This window comes from Mytilus californianus, unplaced genomic scaffold, assembly GCF_021869535.1.
Source record: "Mytilus californianus isolate M0D057914Y unplaced genomic scaffold, xbMytCali1.0.p SCAF_25, whole genome shotgun sequence".
NCBI lineage: Eukaryota > Metazoa > Mollusca > Bivalvia > Mytilida > Mytilidae > Mytilus > Mytilus californianus.
The window spans coordinates 4,527,390-4,550,078 of NW_026262674.1; the positions used below are offsets into that span (position 1 = coordinate 4,527,390).

General features: G+C 33.7%; 1 protein-coding gene across 1 annotated transcript; it reads right to left on the reverse strand.

Annotated features, from left to right (window-relative positions):
- Window positions 1-5,160: 5,160 nt before the first annotated feature.
- LOC127732578 (glyoxal reductase-like) lies at window positions 5,161-17,115 on the reverse strand. The gene is made up of 7 exons (XM_052241648.1): window positions 17,069-17,115; window positions 15,989-16,232; window positions 12,619-12,747; window positions 11,876-11,983; window positions 9,158-9,376; window positions 8,052-8,199; window positions 5,161-6,056 (listed from the first exon to the last, which is right to left on the reverse strand). The coding sequence occupies exons 2-7, from the start codon at window positions 16,177-16,179 to the stop codon at window positions 5,994-5,996; spliced, it is 858 nt and encodes a 285-aa protein (XP_052097608.1). The 5' UTR covers window positions 16,180-16,232; window positions 17,069-17,115; the 3' UTR covers window positions 5,161-5,993.
- Between the last annotated feature and the right edge of the window lie 5,574 nt (window positions 17,116-22,689).

A 22,689-nucleotide genomic window follows, 5' to 3' on the forward strand; every position in this document is an offset into this window, starting at 1 on the left:
TGTTTTATTCAATCGATAGAATTTGACGCTTTTCAATACATGATAATTGTTTTATTGTGTATGTCACAGTAAGGTATTCAGTGTCATTTAAAATTTATATCAATACTGAATATTCTAGGAGGTCATTCGGTTTATCTAGAAATCAGTTTGTTAAACTACAATTGTTTTGAATCGGTTTTGTGATCTGTTGTTGCATGTTATATCATTACAATTTTAAACTATTTTTGTACTATTTATCTCGTTAAGAAATGAGCATGGGGGAAAATTAAAAAGGTTTTTGTATGATACCATCGCAATACATTTAAAATTAAACCACGAGAGAAATAAGTAAAGGCGTGTTTCTTGTATCAGAATTAAATGGATAAACTCAGACATGTTACAATGTAGGTATTACCATTAACGGAAAATGCACGCAGGAAAGGAAATGTGTTGAAATCATAACGATTTATGATGACATTACTTGTTCGTATATCTGAGCGTGTTCTGTATTGAAATAATGAAAGTCCGTACGATGACCATGAAGCTAACTAGGAAAATTAACATGCGAGGAACTTGCAATCAATTTCTGTATATATATATTTAGTAACATTTCAGAAGCTTGTATAACGTATTTCTTAGAATGATTCCAAATCAGATGAATTCCGATGAAATAATATCAATTTATTAATCTCACTACAGAAAAATCCACAAAGAAAGAAGCAATTTAAAGGCAAACTGATTCAGAATATGTATTTAAAAAGATCAATTAAAGGTTTACACGCAATATCCTTCTATACAAGTAGTGATTTAGGTGTAATACCACCATTGTGTTTCCCCATTAGTCTTTGTTAAATTTGCACTTTTCAAAAAATTGTGCAGAATTTATCTTTGTTTCAAATAAAGAAATACTTGGCATGAGTAAAGTTTTATCCTGTTCAGTACTAAAGAAATAATTTCACATTACATTTCATTGATAAATAATATAAATAGATAAACCATCACTGGAAGTTAACCAATAGAATGTTCAGCCCCTTTTTACCTGTGTACAAGATTTTCATGTAACCTCAAGTTTCAAAAGTATTGAATAGAAACACCAAATAAAAAAATAATGGTGCTTTGAAACACCAAAGATATATGTTTATGACTCAGAAATTTGTTACTGCAATGAAATGAAGGATTAATTTCCTTCAACTGTCAAATTCAAGGGAATATTTTTTTCGACGCTTTTTTTGTTGCACTTCAGTGTTCCTGTTGTTCGTTTGTTTTCCTCTTATAGTTGATGTGTTTCCCTCGGTTTTAGTTTGATACCCAGATTTGTTTTCTCTCAATCGATCTATGACCTTTGAACACCGGTATACTATTGTTGACTTTATTTTGTATGTAACCGGATGTGACGTACTGTGATTAAGTGGTAAATAAAGGCAACAGTAGTATACCGCTGTTCGAAACTCATAAATCGATAGAGATAAAAACAAATCCGGGTTACAAACTATAGCTGAGTGAAACGCATCAACTATAAGAGGAGAACAACGACACAACAAAAACACAACATTAAAATGTAACACACACAGAAACCAACTATAATATAACAATGACCATTTTCCTGACTTGTTACAGGACATTTTAAGAGAAAAATGGTGAGTTGAACCTTTTTTTGTGGCATGTCAAACCTCCCGCTTTTATGGAAACGTCAAACACAACACCAAAACGACAACATCACATGACAGGACGACAATACAAATAAATGGGAGAACATATAGGACAAAGAAACATACGAATAATAGCTAACAAAAGGTACTAGGCTTAAAATTCAATACGCCAGACGTGCGTCTCGTCCACACAAGACCAATCAGTGACGCTCAGATGAAAAAAGTTTGAAAGGCAAAACAAGTACAAAGCCGAAGAGCACCGAGGACCAAAACTTCCAAAAAGTTGCGCCTAACACGGTCAGGGTTTTCTGCCTGGGTCAAGAACATCTTTATTATTTAGAATAATTTATAATTTTGCAAACAGTAAATTTTATAAAATGACTATATAATAGATATACATGATAAAACCGAAGTGGGGACTAACTACAGAATAAAAACGGAAACATTACATAAAGAAACTTAATCCAAAACATAAAAATACACAGCCGAGTTAGCCAAAGCCTCAACGCACAAAGTGACGTCACATTTGAAATTCTAAAAAAACACACAAAGTGACGCCACATTTGAATTTGTAAAAATATTTCCCAAAAATAAGATAGGATTAGGATTGATTCAAGATTAGATTTGTAATACTGACATTACATTAATTAATAACAATGAAAATTACAATACTTATTAATATCAAATTGTGGTAGTAATTAGATAATTAATTTTATTATCTAGCTATGTCGGTGTTTCTTCTGAATCAAACTGTAAACCAAATATATCGTATCAAATTCAGTGAACCAAATTAAAATCTAATAAATGAAGGGGGTAATTAATTATCTTTACCATAACACACGAATATAACAGAAAAGACGTTAAGACATTTGACAAAATCCGACGAGAATAACAAATATAACATCAAAATTAAATACATGAATTTGGGATAGAAAAGTACCGTGACACGTCTTATAGCAATGCGGTTTCACACTCAGCAAAACAGTCATAATCGGGAATAAGTCACGTTCGGTAATTAAAAGATCAGACGACGTAATGACAAACCACAATCTAACACGTGGTAAACATGTCCTTAGTTAGTTTGGACAAAGACACATCGTATCGATCAACCAATTCGTGATGGTGTCCGTAAAATTTACGGAGTGTCATTTTTAATCTGTCCTCCTCATAACTTTGTTGGAGCAGTTTCTGCATAAGGAGCACACTCCTGTATATGAAGTCCGTATAGTGTGAACAAGCACGAGAATAACATATCAATTGAGATATGTAAACACCATACGAAGGGGCAGAGGGTATGTTACTGCTGAGAAATGGGAAAATGATAATTGGGAAGTTGAAATCGTCCTGTATGGTTAACTGGAGTCGTTATAGGTTGTCCATTTGTCGACTTTCGAAACAAAATCTTTTGTTTTGAACACTGACAGCTGAATTACAAGTACTTTCTTATAACAACAGTCCTGTTGCCAGTTCATTATAAAGGTTTCAGTTGGCCGGAGAGAACGGCGAGATGTATGGTAAATGTCACGATATGATTCTTAAAAGCAAACTGAAGATTTCTGATAACCAGCTATATACATGCACTTTAACAATAGAAATTACCAAAACAGCTTCTGTGGAATATATGTGCTATTTTTGAAATAGTGGCGTAACAAACTATTAGCGACAGTATAACGGTCATTTTCCAAATTTCAACAAGATCCAACGCCGGAACAAACATACGACAAGGCCAGTTTGCTGGATTAATATTCGACATTTGTTGCACAAAGGAAAATTAAATGCTGTCTATCTAAATCATACTTTATAAAAGATGAGCCTACCCGATTTAATGTGTGTACTTAGTTTATTTAGTAAAAATAACCAAAATAACAAGTAGTACAATTTAACAAAAAATTCAAAACATGGGATTTGGAAACATTTTTGGAAAAACTTTTATGAACCTGTCCCCATAACTGAATGTTCATACTGGAGTAGCATGCTACTTGGGTAATGTTAGCTGATAGCTAGTTGATTAAGATTGTTTTGAATCTTATATGTTCATCAGTATTTAAGAAAAATGAGATTATTAAGATCATCATTGACAAATTACATATGTTGGGTTAAGACCGATGGCTACAGTGCTGAAGGTCCCGAGCTCGATTCTCACTCGGGGCGATAAAATATCATTACATCAGAAAGGTGATTTTCACCCTCTCACACACATTTCTGGTACCCAGACCAGAGTTTAAACTTGAATGGGTCCTTTGGGGGCCTCGGTTGGTCAATGTTGCCTCGACTTTGACCTGGAGATGAATCTACTGATATTAGTGACACATCTCCATTAATGTGTACACGGATTCCACTATACCCTCGCCGCTCTCGTGGGGGGCTCCATAAACGGAATGATATACATACATACATACATATTAAGTCTAAATTGAAAACAACGTTCAAACCTATGTTTGCGTTGGATACACACCGCAATTTTTAAACGTGTGCATGCAAAACAAATCTCTTGGTAGAGGGGTCTAAATACAGCACAAACAACATTTTCCAAAAGACCAAAAAAGTGAAAAGGTATATTTAAACAAAACGCATTTGACTAACAGGTTAAACAAGGATCGATGTTCTTAAAACCCTGCTGACTGCCATTGGCGATTGCCAAATAAACGGATTAAAAGATGTAACAAAATGGATCTTTATTAATAATTTAATACCAAACAGAAAACAATAAACTTACGGAAAAGATGGTACACCGCAATTATGAGGTGCAAAAATTTGTACACCATTTCCGGATTTCGACAATTATTGTCTCTTCAGTGATGTTAGGAATCGAAACGGTATTTGTAAGGCCATATAACTTACCTCAATTTAGGATAGACTCTTGAATTTTGAAGAGTCGAAATAGGATGAACGGATCATATAAACCCGAAGGCAAATATAATACAAGCCCAAACGAAATAATATAAATAAGTCTAAATTGAAAACAACGTTCAAACCTATGTTTGCGTTGGATAAAAACCGCAATTTTTATACGTGTGCATGCAAAACAAATTTCTTGGTAGAGGGGTCTAAATACAGCACAAACAACATTTTCCAAAAGACCAAAAAAGTGAAAAAGTATATTTAAACAAAACGCATTTAACTAACAGGTCGAACAACGGATGTTAACTAAAACCCTGCTGACTGCTATTGGCGATTACCAAATAAACGGATCACAAGATGTAACAAAATGGATCTTTATACATACATACATACATATGTTCAAAGGAAGTTTACTTAAAATTTACAAAGGTAGCAGCTTTATGTTATGACATATCTGTTTCACAGATGACCACGGATATAATCAACTTGTTGGAGCCACAATATCTTCCTCGTTTCTCGTCATAAGCAACTTATCACCTATATAAAAAATAAGGAGATGCGGTATGATTGCCAACGATATAACTTTCCAACATATTTCACAGTTAGCGAATGTAAGCAATTAAAGACAACCATACGACCTTCAACAATGAGAAAAACTCATACCGTATAGTTGGCCAATCAAGGTCCCGACATGAAAAATATGAAATAATTAAATTGAGAAAATTAACGGCCTAATTCATAATTAATCAGTTTACGAAAACAAATATGACAGACGTCAACCAACGACAACCACTGAACCACTGGCACCTGGTTTGGGACAGGCACATGTTTTTACTTGCGACAAACAACACGACGGTTGCACTTGTGGGGAAGATACTGCTTATCCTTCAAGGGTACATAATTTCACTTCGGGTTTCGGTTTGATTGGCTATCTTTAATCTTTTGTTTTAATTTACAATCAATAAAGACAAGGGGGATTATAGAACTGGTTTAACTCTTAACACATTTTATGTCTGTTCCTAGAAAGGTCAGTATTTAAGTTTTCTTTGATAAGATTTGAGTGTTTAGAGGATTTTTCTTTTAAACATCTAGTTCAATTGTGTTTTCATGTAAATAAGTGATTTTTTATGATTGACTTTCATATTAAGCATGTTGGCAGGAAATTTAATTTTTGCTTTTCTACGCGTTCCCACTAACGCTATTGTTCTATAACGTCGGATGAGTGTGCGTTCTCACTTTATTTCGATACATTTTGATTGAAAACGTTTTGTCAACCCTATTGTTTTATAATGTCGGATGTGTGTAAATACAGAGTAATTTCACGTGTGAATCATCCGTTTTTATTTCACTAGAAAATTACGGTATTTCATTGCAACAATAGTCACGAAAATCCTAATGTTTAGAGTGTTTGCTACAGTACTGAGTGTGGACGTTTAACTTGTAAAAGTGCCAATCTGTTTATTATCTTTTAGTTATATGCTTATATATAAATACAATATTTCATAAAACAGACTTAAAAAGATATCATCCTGTCCAAGGTACATCACAGGGGTTCCATGGTTTGCAGGATTTGTCTGGATCATTATCCTGGAAAAAATAGTATTCATCATAATGGTCATAAACTAACTGAATGTAATAATTGTCCTCCTAAAACTTTTCAATATTTTGTACACCTACATGTAATTAATTCTAACACGGAACACTTTGTGTTATTAGTAATTTATGAGTGGTTTGAAATATACGTACATGTAGTTTTATTAATATTAACTAAAACAATGATAGAAGATTGATTTTTAGCGTTAAATGTTTTATGTTCATTCAGGACGGTTGGGTCATGGAACTTTATGAGACCGACCCGATGAGTCAGATTTTTTTAATAAAAATTTAACGTACAAAAAATGGTACTCCTGAAAAGGAGAGATATACTCCACAAAAGGAGAGATATACTCTAAAAAAGGAGAGATATACTCCACAAAAGGAGAGTTATACTTCACAAAAGGAGAGATATACTCCACAAAAGGAGAGATATACTCCACAAAAGGAGAGATATACTCCCCAAAAGGAGAGATATACCACATAAAAGGAGAGATATACCACATAAAAGGAGAGATACACTCCCCAAAAGGAGAGATATACTCCCCAAAAGGAGAGATATACTCCCTAAAAGGAGAGATATACTCCATAAAAGGAGAGATATACTCCACAAAAGGAAAGATGTACTCTCCAAAAGAAGAGATATACTCCCCAAAAGGAGAGATATACTTCACAAAAGGAGAGATATACTCCACAAAAGGAGAGATATACTCCACAAAAGGGAGAGATATACTTCACAACAGGAGAGATATACTCCACAAAAGGAGGGATATACTCCACAAAAGGAGAGATATACTCCATAAAAGGAGAGATATACTCCCCAAAAGGAGAGATATACTCCATAAAAGGAGAGATATACTCCACAAAAGGAAAGATATAATCCACAAAAGGAGAGATATACTCCCCAAAAGGAGAGATATACTCCACAAAAGGAGAGATATACTCCCCAAAAGGAGAGATATACTCCATAAAAGGAGAGATAACACAGAGCTAACCAGTCAGAGAAGCATCACATATCATTTTGAAAGTCTTTGAGTTGAATTAGCCATGGATGAAACCAAAAACTAATTAAGGATGTTCGCTACTCTTGTTTTTGACTTTTTGTCAGATATTCGGAATCCTCTAGTTTTATTCATGTAGTACCAATGAAAAAAAATTCCCACTAACCCTTACTTTTCTGTTCATATTTTTATTACATATAGTTTAACTAGTCATTTATGAAAATCTTATAAAATCCTTGTTTTTTTTTCATAGTGTTCGAAAGAAAAAAGGTGCCAATGTTAAATGTATGAAAAATCTAGAGAGAATCATTTCCCGCCAAATTTTCAATTGATTATATCATAAAAACAAAGTCACGGACCTATCATTTTTTTTTGCTTTTTAAGTTCAGTTATTTATATACTATCAATTTATAACAGTCGATAAAAAAGCTAGTCATTTTTAAAAAGAGGAGCGAACAGCCTTAATATGAAAACATAGGATTGCTTCTAATTTTCAAAGAAGTTCTGGCAACCTTTACTTTGTTCCCCATTTTTATAAACGAACATTTGTGTAATGTCGATAACTAGTTTCCCATTATATACAAGGCACGAAAAAATGAAGTTTCGTTTTTCGTTGGTTTGTTTAAATCTTTCTGTTTTCATTTGATTTGTTTGTGTTTTTTAAATTCTTTTGTTTCGTTTTTATTAATACAAAAGAAGAGGTGTGTGTTATCTATCCATGACACAAAATCAGTATCTGCACAGCAAAAACACAAATAAATAGCAAAGGACCAGCGCTTTTACTGCTGTTTTTCGTCTCAAAGTCACAGTGAGGCCTTCAATACGGAGCAAAAAAAAGAAACCAACTCTCACCTTACTGCAAGTTTAAGACGACACGTAGCACCTTATTGTTTGTTTTATACCTAAAGTATTTAATTCTTGTTTTTCCTTTGATTTTACCCAATTAGAAAGCAACGCCAAATAGTCGTTAAACAAAACCTGTACTCACTAATATTGCCATATCTTCGTCATTTAATGACCAATCAAATACTAGCATATTTTCTTCTATTCTACCAGATTGTACAGATTTAGGAATTGTTATGAAACCATGTTGTAAACTCCATCTAATAAGTATTTGTGCTGGTGATTTGTTGTTTCTGAAGAAAAAAATGAAGCGAATTTGTTTAAATCAAAGAAAGAACGCTTTATGCACCAAGCCAAGACAGATATAATGAATGGTACAAACAACACTTTTATAGAACTATGCATTCTGTTCATAATCAAAGTAAAATTAAACAAATATGATATTAGGAAGAAAAACATTTTCGTCTGCTTATAATTTAATTTTGGATGTAACGCGTCTTCTGATTGGCTGACGGTGTTTTGTTTATCAGCTCATAGACATAATTTAGTCATGTGACCGTGACGTCGTCAACGTTTTTTCATAATTTACTCCGGTTTAAAATGGAATTTAGAATTAAATTATAAGGAATGACTGTAATATTTTTTCTGTCTATAGATTCGAAATAACATAAAAAATGTGGTGCACCCTTTAAAATAACCCGCTACGCGGGTTATTCAGACGTGAGTGTGCACCACATTTTTGATGTTATTTTTTTCATAGACAGAAAAAATATAACAGTCATTCCTTAAATATCGTCGGACGACATTTTTATTTGGGACCTTAAAACGGGACCTTTTTGACAGTCACCATGGAACGAGCACGAAATGAGTTTATCACCCATCTCGCTCATTGTTCGCAATAGGAACTTTTGCATACATAAAATTGTTCCTATCATTTTGTTGAATATCCTGTATGATTAAAAGCCCTGAACTTTAGTCCTTTTTTCATGAGTTGTCCCATCTTGTACTAATTTTCCTTTCCATATTTTCGTTATCCTTGCAATGTAGTCTGTCTAGTATTGCTTTACTTCATATTTAGGGTGCGTTTATGTCATATTATTTTATAGGTTGTCTTTTATATATATATATATTTGTATAGTGCTTTTTTTCATCTTAATTTTTTTAATTTCGGCATTCAGATTTATATTCACGCAAGATATAGAAAATTTTCTTGATTTTATCAAAAATGTGACTATAATTGTGCACACGAACCTTTTTGCAATCTCACAAAGTGTTTCGTCATCAAATCTGTGTTCTTTGACGAGAGGAGCATATCCCATAACTGCAATATTATTGTCTCTACAGTATTTAACTATATCTGGTTTCTGTTGCCATGGATGTAGTTCTATCTGATTAACTGATGGTACAGGGAGTCCATAAGAATTTATACCCTCTAAATGTTGGATACCAAAATTGGATACACCTACCGATCTATAAAGTGATACTTCAGTTACATACATAGTATATTTTTCAAAATAATCTCAAAATTGTAAGAAGATATATGTCATTTAGAAACTGAATTACTTTATAACAAAAAGTGAAACCCTGACGTGTTAAAATGCAAACATAATATACACAAGTGACAAGAAACATGCAAATACATGGAAAAATGCACCGCTGGGGCGCAGCTTGATACGACCGCAGAGGTCGAACCCTGAACAGTTGGGGCAAGTATGGACACAACATTCAAGCTTGATACAGCACTGAATTTGGATTGTAATTAAATATTTGATACAGCATAGGTTTCTGACACAGAATGAAAGTGGTCTAAGAACTTAATTTTTTTTAATTTACCTATTCAAACCATATCACTATTATTTGTTTTTATATATAAATCAGAAATAACCAACTTAAAATGGAAAATTTTAAAGAAAAAAAAGGAAAAAAAAATCCCCCCCCCCAATTTTTTGAACCCCCTTATGATTCATCACCCCCAAACTCAATCCCAGCTTTCCCTTTGTGGTATGGTACCTTGTAGTACAATTTCAGAGAGATCCATACACTTGAACACAAGTTATTGTCTGGAAACTCGAAAAATGCTTGTTTTTTGGCCCCAAATTCCTAAACGTTTAGGGCAATTACCCCCAAACTCAAACCCAGCTTTCCCTTTTGTGATATGGAACCTTGCAGTGCAATTTCATAAAGATCCATAAACTTACACACACGTTATTGTCCTGAAACTAGAAAAATGCTTGTTTTTTGCCCCTTTTATGTCCCCTAATTACTAAAATTTTGAGGGAATAACCCCCAAAATCAATCCCAGCCTTCCCTTTGTGGTATGGTACCTTGCAGTACAATTTCAGAGAGATCCATACACTTGAACACAAGTTATTGTCTGGAAACAAGAAAAATGCTTATTTTTGGCCCCTTTTTGGCCCCTTATTCCTAAACTTTTTGAGCAATTACCCCCAAACTCAATTCCAGCTTTTCCTTTGTGATATGGAACCTTGTAGTACAATTTCATAAAGATCCATACACTTGAACACAAGTTATTGTCATGAAACTAGAAAAAGGCTTGTTTTTTGCCCCTTTTTGGTCCCTAATTCCTAAAATTTGGAGGCAATTACCCCCAAAATCAATCCCAGCATTCCCTTTGTGATATGGAACCTTGTGGTACAATGTCAGAGAGATCCATACACTTACACACAAGTTATGTCTGGAAGTTACAAAAATGCTTATTTTTGGCCCCTAATTCCTTAACTATTGGTACCATAACCCCCAAAATCGATCCCCACCTTCCTTTTGTTGTATTGAACCTAGTGGTAAAATTTCGTTGAGATCCATTCACTTAGACTAAAGTTAGAGTGCGAAAACCAATGTGTCTTCGGACGACGACGACGACGACGACGACGCCAACGTCATACCAATATACGACCACAAAAATTTTTTTGCGGTCGTATAAAAATGTTAAACAAGTCAAGTTAATATATATTTTATTATATAATATCAGAAGTCCATTACTTAATGGACTTCTGATAATATATATATATTATAAGTATATAGATAATTGACCATATATGTACAGTAATATGCAAAAATCGCAATCTCAAAGTATGCAATCTCTTGGAAAAATATGCAAATTGTAATGATTCTATGAACATGTATTAATTGCATATTTTCCTATGTTGTTGCATAATTTATTAGATTTGTCGTCATCTTGTTCGCTGACCACCTTAAAGTAAACTTAGCAATAATAACTCAGTAAATCTTAAGAAGTAATATATAATTAATCTAAATGGTGTTTTTGTATGTATGAAATCCGAATATATAAAACAGCGATTATCATATTTTCAATGTTTGCTTGAAATAAAGATACATGTTCATAACTACGGAAATGAAAAATGGAACAATGCTTTATTTTCTTATTCTTTATATTTATTTTCAAAGTAACAGTAAGGCTTCCCATACGAAGCAACATCTCACATAGTATCAGACTTCTTTCATAACACAGAGGAATAACTGAAACAGTTAGACAACCTCTTGGTACATCAAACTTTTTGATAAAGATCACATATGATAGGTAATTAAATAATAATGATGTGAAACATGCTCTGATTTTTATAGTTTGTTCTTACACCACTGTCACATGCTAGAAGAGGGTAGAGATCACAAACATGTTAACCCCGCCATATTCGTTAAGTGCATGCCCCAAGTCAGGAACCTGTAGTTTATATAGTTGTTGTTGGTTCATGTCTGTCATATTTGTTTTTCGTAAATTGTTTTGTTATAGATTAGTCCGTTAGTTTTCTCAATTGAATTGTTTGATATTTTTCGTGTCGGGTCTTTCATAACTGACTATATGGTATTGGTTTTTCTCATCGTTGAAGGTCCTGCCATTGCCTATACTTGTTTATATCCATTTCATTTGAAATTTAGTGAATAGTTGTCTCATTGGCAATCATACCTCATCTCCTTGATAGGATTACTTACTTTATATGACCTTGTTCTTTCAGTTCCAACATGGCTTTGTATGTTTCGATTATTTTACCACTTTTTGGTGAGTGTACTAGGTAAAGATCTATATACCGCACATCTAGCCTGAAACATAAACATATGACTTTTTGGTGAAATATGTTGTGATCGACACTCTTAACATTTTATACTCGCCAAAAATCGTAAAAATTCTGTTGCGGACAATGAAATTTAATGATCGTGTAATATTTAAACAAATGCTGCATTTTGAAATGCCATGTGATTTGCTGAGGTGATTTGAATCAGTCTTTTCTATCTATCCCTCCATAAATTGTGTTTAAATTATTTTGGAGAATAGATTTTTTTAATACTTCGGTAGCAGTAATTCCTTTCCTCGGATAAGTAATTCCCCCTTTTAACTTCATACACAATCGACTTGAGACCATGTTTTATTCTCTCTGCTCCCACTACAACTGTTTAAGGTAGTGCAAAAATATAGCCATGGCTGATTACTCTGTGATTAAAAGTATAGTCTAGATTAAAGTTAGACAACTGTTCAATTTATTAAAATTTACTGAATGATGTTTATATGTTAATCTGCACTAAATCAACTCGGCTGAACATTTTGTCAATGGACTGCGGTCGATAGAACTCGACCAATCTTACCATCCCTGTAAACGCGTTCAGGTAGTTACATCTGTTGTTAGATACTAACTTGATCTGTAGTTTTAAACATGCTGTCAGTGTATAATATTACTTACTTTTCCAAACTTTCTTTGAATATTTTCTTGCATCGATCGTAACCATTTTCACTAAGCTTTGTGACAAGAAAAACATCTTCTCTGTTTAATCCGGATTTCTTTAGTTCTCTTCCTACATCGGCTTCATTTCTGTAACAAAACGAAGAAGAGTTTTGTATGTATCTATCACATGGTGTGAATGGAAGACAAAGAGGAAGCAACATACATCAATGGACAACTAGGGAGCAACCATTTAACTTCACAAGGGGGCGGGGGCGTTATGGTTTATTGTCGGAGTCAGAAAATTTTTATTTAGTTTTTCAACGCTATCAATCAAATTATTTTTTTCAATATTTAACACTATAAGGTATTGGGAAAATAAGGGTTCAGAATTTTTTTTTCTGCATCGTCTTGACCAGAATATATTTTTTCATCAAATTGGGAATCAGAATATTTTTTTTGGAAAAAAAACATACACCCCCTCCCTCCCCTTTGAAATTAAATGGTCGTTCCCTTATGTCAAGTTGTAAATTCCAATTCAACAATGTAGTACACACGACCTTAAACAACCACTAACTCAGTTGACTGACTAACAGACACATAACTATATGTATTTGCTTAATGTGGATTTTGAGATCCCAAGCCTTCCTTTTGCTTAAAAAATATATCCCAGTATATGAGATACACATAAGAGCATACAGGAAATTCTAAAGTAAAAAAAAATCAGTTAAGGATAATCATTAAACTCTAGAATATTGTGCTGTATCAATGAATGCTCGTAATTATTGAGGGCAACTCAAATTGAAAACTGATAAGATCGTTTGTTGTACCTAATAGACAATTTTATGTCAAAACGCATTTTAACCACGCAACATATATTGATACGTCGTTCTTAAGTTTGCAGTCGTTACAGTGGTCTTAATCTATATGGTCTCTTATATTGAATTTTGCTGATGGAAGATCTTTTATCATCACCTTTAAATCTATTCGTTTCCTCTCTTCATCAAGTTTATAATTTGAGATATTAAATAGATTTATTATACTTCACGTAAAAATGCAATATTTTGATTGGCTTATACGAGGGTGTTAATTTACTCTATTCTATGGTAAATACTCTATTACCCTTCACGGAGACACTTGATCAAGTGTGCGCTTTATTAAATACGACTCTATCATATGGTAAATACTCTACTACCCTTCACGGAAACTCTTGATCAAGTGTGCGCTTTCTACATAAGAAAATGCCTGTACCAAGTCAGGAATATGACAGTTGTTATCCATTCGTTTGATGTGTTTGAACTTTTGATATTCCCATTTGATTGGGGACTTTCCTTTTTGAATTTTCCTTGGAGTTCAGTATTTTTGTGATTTTACTTTTTATTAAATACGGATGGTTTGAATTTGAAATTTAATCGACAGTGATAACAGAACATTCAGTATAATAAATTTAATAACACATATCTGAGAGGGTGATAGAGCAGATTGTTACCCCTCGAAAAGACATTGTCAACCTTGGGTTCGCCTCAGTTGACAATGTTTTCTCGGGGTAACAATCTGCTCTATCACCCTCTCAGCTATGTGTTATTTATATAATGGTGACCTCCGAATAATGTGTAAGGTATTGTCTAACTAACCATGTTAACTCCGCGTCTTCTTTTACATGTTTTAATCGAAATACATTTTGAAGAAATTAGATTATAGATAAGTGGATAACACCTTGAAGTTTTGAAAGTTTTGAAAGTTTGTTTTTGACTTTTACCACGACAGGTTTTGCTTGAGAATATTTTTACCAGTACTAAAACAGAGTATCGTTGTTCGTCTGTTATATGTAGTCTCGTAGGTTTATCAGTCAAACCAAAGTCCTTAATATTTGTAGTTGGAACTTTTCTGCACGAAAGTGATCGGCTTAAAGTCAGAAACATAAGTCCGAGTATATTTCTCCTGTGGACTATTGTCATGTGAACTATAGCACGTACAAATCCAGCTCCAGATCAGCTTGAAAGAAAAGTTTTTTCAGCTTTTTAGTTTTAAATTTTTATGACATTTTTCTCTTAAATTCAACACTTTTTGCTGTTACGTTCTAAGTTGTAACAGTCTATTAGTTTGCAACCAACAACCAATCAAATTTGTTCTCGTCCTGAACATGCATGAAATATATGTCACTTGACGTTAAGCAACCAACAATCAATCAAATTTGGTCTCGTCCGTTGCATGCGTTGTTTTCGTCCTGAACATCCATAAAATATTTGTCACAGGACGTTAAGCAACCAAAAATCAATCAAATTTGTTTTCGTCCTGAACATGCATAATGCATAAAATATTTGTCACAGGACGTTAAGCAACCAACAATCAATCAAATTTGATCTCGTCTTGATTATGCATGAAATATTAGTCACTGGACGTTAAGCAACAAACAATCAATCAAATTTGATTTCGTCCTGAACATGCATGAAATATATGTCACTTGACGTGAAGCAACCAACAATCAATCACATTTGGTCGCGTCCGTTGCATGCGTTGTTCTCGTCCTGAACATCCATAAAATATTTGTCAAAGGACGTTAAGCAACCAACAACCAATCACATTTGTTCTCGTCGTGAATATGCATGAAATATTTGTCACTGGACGCTAAGCAAACAACAATCAGTCAAACCATTATTATGTCTCATTATTCTCTATATATCCCTAACCATAAAGTCCTATGTTGTAAAACAGAATATAATACAATTCAGACTGGAAACGGGGAATACGTAAAAGAAACAACAACCAGACCTCAGAGAAGAAAACAGCACACTGCCACCTATGGTTCTTCAACACAGCGAGAAAATCCCGCACCGCAAGGCGGGATTCACTGTTTTCAGTTGATTTTGGTGTATTGTTTCACTTTGTTGCTTTTCTGTCTCATTATCATTTGCATCAATGGATGATATCTAGAAGATTGTGTTGTTGGTTATTCTAATAAAAGTTATGAATCAATGATAGGTACTTACATGTATAAATGTCTAAGTGATGAATGTGGGTCTCATAGGAGTCTAAGCGTGACGCGGGATTGCCGATTTTTTGTAAGCGTGACACGTGAAAGTCAAATTAATTTGCCGTGAAAACGGGAAATGAAGTCTAGCGGGATTCGGGAAATTACAAAAAAATGAGAATTGCTTACGTACATAGTGTAAGCGGGATACGGGAATCTAACAAAACAGTAAGCGGGATCCGGGATTAGAACCCCCTAATGAGAGCCCCATGAATATAAGAAGATGTGGTATGATTGCCAATGAGACAACTCTCCACAATAGACCAAATGACACAGAAATTAAAAACGCCCATACCGCATAGTCAGCTATAAAAGGTCCCGAAATGACAAATGTTAAAGTTTGTATTTATAGTTACCTACTCATACATTTCAGCCGTGTCTATCATTCGATATCCCTTCTGTAATGCGAACTCTACGGCTTGTTCTGTCTGTCCACCCGGTCCCGGTGAGGCTCGCCACACACCAAGTCCAAACAGAGGCATACTCAAGCCATCGTTAAGTGTAATCTTAGATGTTATATCTGTAGCTACTGATACCATTCTTTTTCTCATAATGTAGGGTTTTGGTTCTCTGTATGTATCAATTTTCTGAGCAACAGTAGCTTCTATATGCAATTTTCTCAATATTAATGAAAACCAGACAATATGTATTCGCGTGTATATTTCTGTTAACATTATTCATGTTATTTAACATGTGTATATTTTTTAAATGTATGATTGTGGTTTCAAAATTACATTTAATCAGCTTTGTTTCCGACTTCAAAAAAAACTACTGTTTCCTACTTTTATCATAAGAAAAATTACTTTTCCATTGTTTTCTATTGTTTAACTCAAAACAGTCGATGACCGGTTTCCTATAGCTATTCCCCCTATGCTAATTTGTCCGGGGAAAGAACTGGATCGATCCAGTCCCCCCCCTCAGAAAAATTGGCATGATCCCACTTTCTCCTCCAGCATGATGGGGGAAAACCGGGATAAGGCCTATATTCCTCCCCCTAGTAACACGTTAAGCTCGATCCCCCACCCCCCCTTGTAGTAATGTCGGCGACGTCATTTGGAATTTAATTATTCATTAAAGGATAGTAACCTTAATTAAAAAAATGAGATCATGCCAATTTTTCCACCGGTGGAAAACTGACATGGGGGAAAATGGCTATATAACACCGGCCGTCGATGTATAGTTTGTCTATATATATCGTAGTTGACTATAACTTGCCGTAGTCCTTAACATTTAATAAATCCCTATTTTAAAGTTTCTTTTCATCATGCACATTTCTTCCAAACATTTCATATTATTTATGTTATTCTTTGTTTTCATCATGAAGTTTAATAGTTTTTGTAAAAATTGAAAATAAAAACGCTAGTGAACAAGAAATATATTTTAGAAATACATGTACACTAATAGTTTCATTTATCAAGTATGGATATAGCAACAACTCACATGTGTTTACCTTGTCATGTGTTGTATGTGTAATAGTTTATTTACCTAACACACACATGACACACTCACAGGTACATTTCAGATATAAAAAGAAATTATCTCCCTTTCGTATTAATACTGTACTACCGATTATATACTCACATGGGGTAATTTCGAAACCAACCAATTTCAATTTCATGATACATGTATATGAGTGTATTAAAATAAATCCTTTACATTTCTAAACTGTTAATTTCGTTGTATTGAAAGTAAAGATATTTTCAGATAACTCCCACATTCTATATTATAAACACTTGTGTTCGACACCAAATTAATTTTCTAGTTCTTTTTACTCCTATCATTGAAAGGGAGGAGCGAGTGAACCATTTTTTCCTCTTCTCAAAATTTGATAAATTATCGAGAGTGGGAATATGCAGATTGATCCCTTGGAGTTGGCAGGTGGATAGCTGCATGTCTCATTTGCAACCACACCACATTATCAATTATATCGGGATGACATGCTGCTTTGATGACATATAGATCCTAACGTTTCAGCGTATTTATCCATCCCTGGCTTTCAAAAATTTGTGTTTTAGCTGCCTGATGAAGGTAAATCATCCAGAAAAAGCTCGGAAGCACGTAATGTATAAAGAGTTTATTCATTTTGGATCTGATACCCCTCCCTAAAAATATTTTCAAGTCTTGAAATGAACATATTTTAGCCCCCCCCCCCCCCCCCCAAAAAAAAAAAAAAAAACAAAATAAAAACTGTCTCACACAATACTATAATTTAATCATAATAATTTGACCAATATTCGATTATACATAATGATATCAATAGATTCCATTTTAATTTTTCGTCATTTTCACATATTAAAAAACATTAAAAAAAGGTAGTATATCCTGCACGTAGCTACTCGTCCTTCGCGAATGGTCACTTCCTATATGGAATACCGTTGGAATGGATCGCTTCTTTATATGTTAAGTATACTACTTAAAGGAAAGTTTTGCAACGCTTCTTTCGAGATTAATGGGGGTTAAAATTTGTATAAATATCAAAATTATCTGAAATTAACAACATTTATTGTTTAAAAGGATGTTGAATTGTTTAAAGAAGGAAACTAAAAAATAACGAAACAAATTTGGGGGTAAAGAACGAGCCCTCCATTTTTCTCATTTTTTGCGAGGGAAATGTTAGTTTCTGTTCATATGTAATCAATTATTTCATCAGATTTACCACTTCGTACATTCTGTGCTTTGTATGCGTTTTTAGATAAGACCCTATGCTCAACAATTGTTAAAAAATGTGATCTTTAATTTTGAATGTTGACCCCCTTGCTTTTAACTTTAGGAGAGTGTAGTTGTCTGAAATTAGACTAACATAATTGTAGTAATGTTGAAAACACAGATTATTGAAGACTAAAAACTAAAACTTTAATGATAAATTGATATTGTTTTACTTTACTTTCAGTCAGAAATTGTGTTGCTTAACCTTTTTTAGTAGTATATAAATATCAAAGGGGTAATCATCTTTAGTTAGTTAAGTGCTTGTAAATATGGTGAAACCCCACCCCCCACAATTTATATCTAATGATATAATTGAGAATGGAAACGGGGATGTGTCAAAGAGACAACAACCCGACCAAAGAGCAGACAATAAGTCTGTTCAAGGGTTTGGTTTAGCTTTTGAGGTGAATGACGTCATTTTTGTGCTTTGTATAGAATTTTACCGAAAACAGATGGGATGTCAAATACCTGCACGTATACGATTTCTGCATGTTTATTTGTATTTACGAATGGAGTATGTGCCCGGAAACTATCTAATGTAATCAAGACAACAGGCCAGAGAAGTTTTGAAGTTTTTTTCACAAGGTTTTTGAGCATGTTGAGCATGACGTTTGGTGAACATTCAATGGTCTCATAGTGAGTGTCATATATTGGTCTTCTGAAATTTGTGTGTTTACTGTCTTATTGATGTCAGTGACTAAATATACTCCATATATCAGTTCATTTCTGGAAGCAGAACAAAAATAAACCCTATATATTTTCTAGTTTAGTTTAAGAGACCAATTACATAATCAGAACAAACAAGGATTTAATTTTAAGCCCATAGGGTCATGCAATTTATTGCATCGCTTTGCGTCTGACGTCTGTCGTCAATCTTTTTTTTTAAAGAAAATCTTCTCTGAAATTACTGAGTCAAATGTCACCAAACTTTACCTGACCCTGACAGTTCTTTAATGGTCGCTGTTACTAGAAATAGAGCAGAAGGGTAAATTGCTGTTTTGGCTTAGAACAAAACCAACATGGATGAAAAAGCAACAGGTCAAGTTCTATCTACCGCTTAATTTTCAGTAAAATCGAACGACCCAATTTGAAGAAATTGCTCCTATTTAGCAAATTCACAGTTTTCGTAATTTTCTTGAAAACTGTTCAAGATGGAGAGACACTTTAATAGTAAACATTAACAGAACAACAAGATATAAAAAAGTCAGCATGGCCGGTATCGTCAACAGTTGAATATCTGGATACTAAGAGGAATGTATTTCTCATTTTGCACAAATATCTGTAGTAGAAGCAAAGTAGTAAAAGCATTTTACCAAGTACTTAATAAAAAAAAGTCAATTAACGATATTTTGTTCAAAGAAAGAAAAAATCATATTCCCTGGTTATTTTCATGTCTCCCATTTCTCAGCAGTAACATACCCTCTGCCCTGTCGTATGGTGTTAACATATCTACACTGATACGTTATGCTCGTTCATGTTCACACTATACGGACTTCATATACACAAGTGTGCTCATTACGCAGAAACTGCCCCAAAAGAGTTATGAGGAGGAAAGATTAAAAATAAACAGCTGCGCCATGAGCGCATGATACGCCCGTCGTCTTGTGTGTGAATTTTTATGCAATAAGCATAAATAGTTTCTGACATACGGCGTGACAAAAAACTCAATATCTCTAAAATAAAATTTTGAATCAAAACCAAAAAGTATACAGATCTTTAGATTAATATAACTAAGAAGTGTGTAAAATTTTAAGCAATAATCATAAATCGTTTTTGAGATACGGCGCGACATGTGAAAACACCCCTTTAAAAAAAAAAAATCAATATCTCAAAAAATTTTTTTTGAATCAAAACCAAAAAGTATACAGATCTTTAGATTAATATAACTAAGAAGTGTGTAAAATTTTAAGCAATAATCATAAATCATTTTTGAGATATGGCGCGACATGTGAAAAAGCCCTCCCCCTTTTTTTACAAAATACTCAATAACTCAAAAATAAAATTTTGAATCATCACCAAAAAGTATACAGATCTTAAGGTTAATATAACTAAGAAGTGTGTAAAGTTTTAAGCAATAATCATAAACTGTTTTTGAGATACGGCGCGACATGTGAAAAACCCCTCCCCCTTTTTTAACAAAATACCCAATAACTCAAAAATAAAATTTTTGAATCATCACCAAAAAGTATACAGATCTTAAGATTAATATAACTAAGAAGTGTGTAAAGTTTTAAGCAATAATCATAAATTGTTTTTGAGATACGGCGCGACATGTGAAAAAAAACACACACCTGTTTAGTTACTAAGTCCCGTAACTCAAAAAGTTTTAATCTTATTTTCACCAAAAAGTATACAGATCGTTTGACCATCATAAGAAACAACTATGTTAAGTTTCATGAAATTTGGATAAGTCATTCTCAAGTTACTGTGCGACATGTTTACGCCGGACAGACAGACGGACAGACGGACGGACGCCGGACATTTGTATAACATAATACGTCCCGTCAAAAATATAATGACACTCCGTACATTTTATGGATACCGTCACGAATTGATTGATCTACACGATGTGTCTGTGTCTAAACAAACTTAAATTGTTTAACATTTCATAGCGGTATAACTTACTTTTATAATTCTTCCCTTAGTTTATTTATTTTATACTTGCATTGTATCATAGGTCAAATTTATTTGTTCAGTGTATGTTCACTGGTGTAATATGTCCTTTGATTGAGTTAAGCCATTTCAGCTGATATTTTATAGTGTGTCTTTCTATGTTGTGATGTTACACTATTGTTTCAGAAAAAGGGTGAAGGTTTGGTACCATTAAAACGTTTAAACCCGCTGCAATTGTTTGCACCTGTCCAAAGTCAGGAATCTGATGTTCAGTAGTTGTCGTTTGTTGATGTGGTTCATAAGTGTTTCTCGTTTCTCGTTTTTTATATAGATTAGACCGTTGGTTTTCCCGTTTGAATGGGTTTACACTAGTAATTTTTGGGGCCCTTTATAGCTTGCTGTTCGGTGTGAGCCAAGGCTCCGTGTTGAAGACCGTACTTTGACCTATAATGGTTTACTTTTATAAATTTTGACTTTGTTGGAGAGTTGTCTCATTGGCACTCATACCACACCTTCTTATATCTATTAACGACATTTTAACCACGTCTTAGATTGTGGTTTAACATCTACGTCGTCTGGTCTGCTTAGTACCGAACTTGACCTATTCCCGAATATGACTGTTTTGCCGAGTGTGAATTCGCGTTGCTAAACGACGTGTCTCGATATTTATATATCAAACATTCATGTATTTAGTTAATATGATGTTTCTTTTGTAAGTCCCGTTGGATATTTGGTAATGTCTTATGTTCGCTGTTGGAGACGACGAGATTCAGTATTTTTATATTCCGCTTTCGGGCATTTTTTGTTAATTTCTTATACATGTGGGTCCGGTGGGTCATTTTGTGCTGAGTTGTTGTCTGTTTATTTCTCTTGCGGTTTGAATTCTATATTTTGGGTACAATTGAAACATGTCTTATTTGTCAGTATAGTCGAGTTACTCGTGGTTTGTCTACAAGTTTTCAGTTTTCTGTTGATTGTTTTCATGTGTGTTTACTGTTTGGTCTTACACGATCTTGCCTTATATTACAGATATTTTATTTTTATTTTCTATATGTATGTAAAAGTTCAAATAAAAAATCCGCTACTTCATTTATATGATTATACGTTTAAAGCAACTATATGCACCTGATTTTTTGTTTATACACAGTTTTGATTTAGAAAAAAACCCCGACATGGTTAGAAAATACAAATAATAACATCATTACAAACTCAATCCAAATTTAATATTCTTGTACGTGTCTATAAATAAAGCAAGTCGATTTTGTTTTTAGAAATTTACTTGTGATAATATAAACGTCGTTCATCCATTCATGTGACGCGCAGTTTATATTTTGTTTGTTGTGTCCTGGTGTGCTGTCGTAAATTCATGGGAGATGTTCATTGTTATTCTGCTGTTTACATGTTGAACTGTACTATTATATGATTTTTTTTTATGTATTTCTCTGTGCTGAGTGTTCTTTGGCTTGTTTGAACTGTATTCCTGTCACGTAGTGTTGTCATTTTAGCGGTTTTTTTAACATTGCCATAAAAGCAGGAGGTTTTGATAGCCATAAATCCAGGTTCAAACCACCATTTTTTTCTTCAAATGTCCTGTAACACATCAAGAATATGGCAGTTGTTATCAGAGAGTCCGTTTCTATGTATGTTGGCGTTTGATTTTGTTGTAGTTCAGTGTTTCTGTTGTTCCGTTGTTTTCCTATTATAGTTGATGTGTTTCCCTCGGTATAGTTTGTTACCCGGAT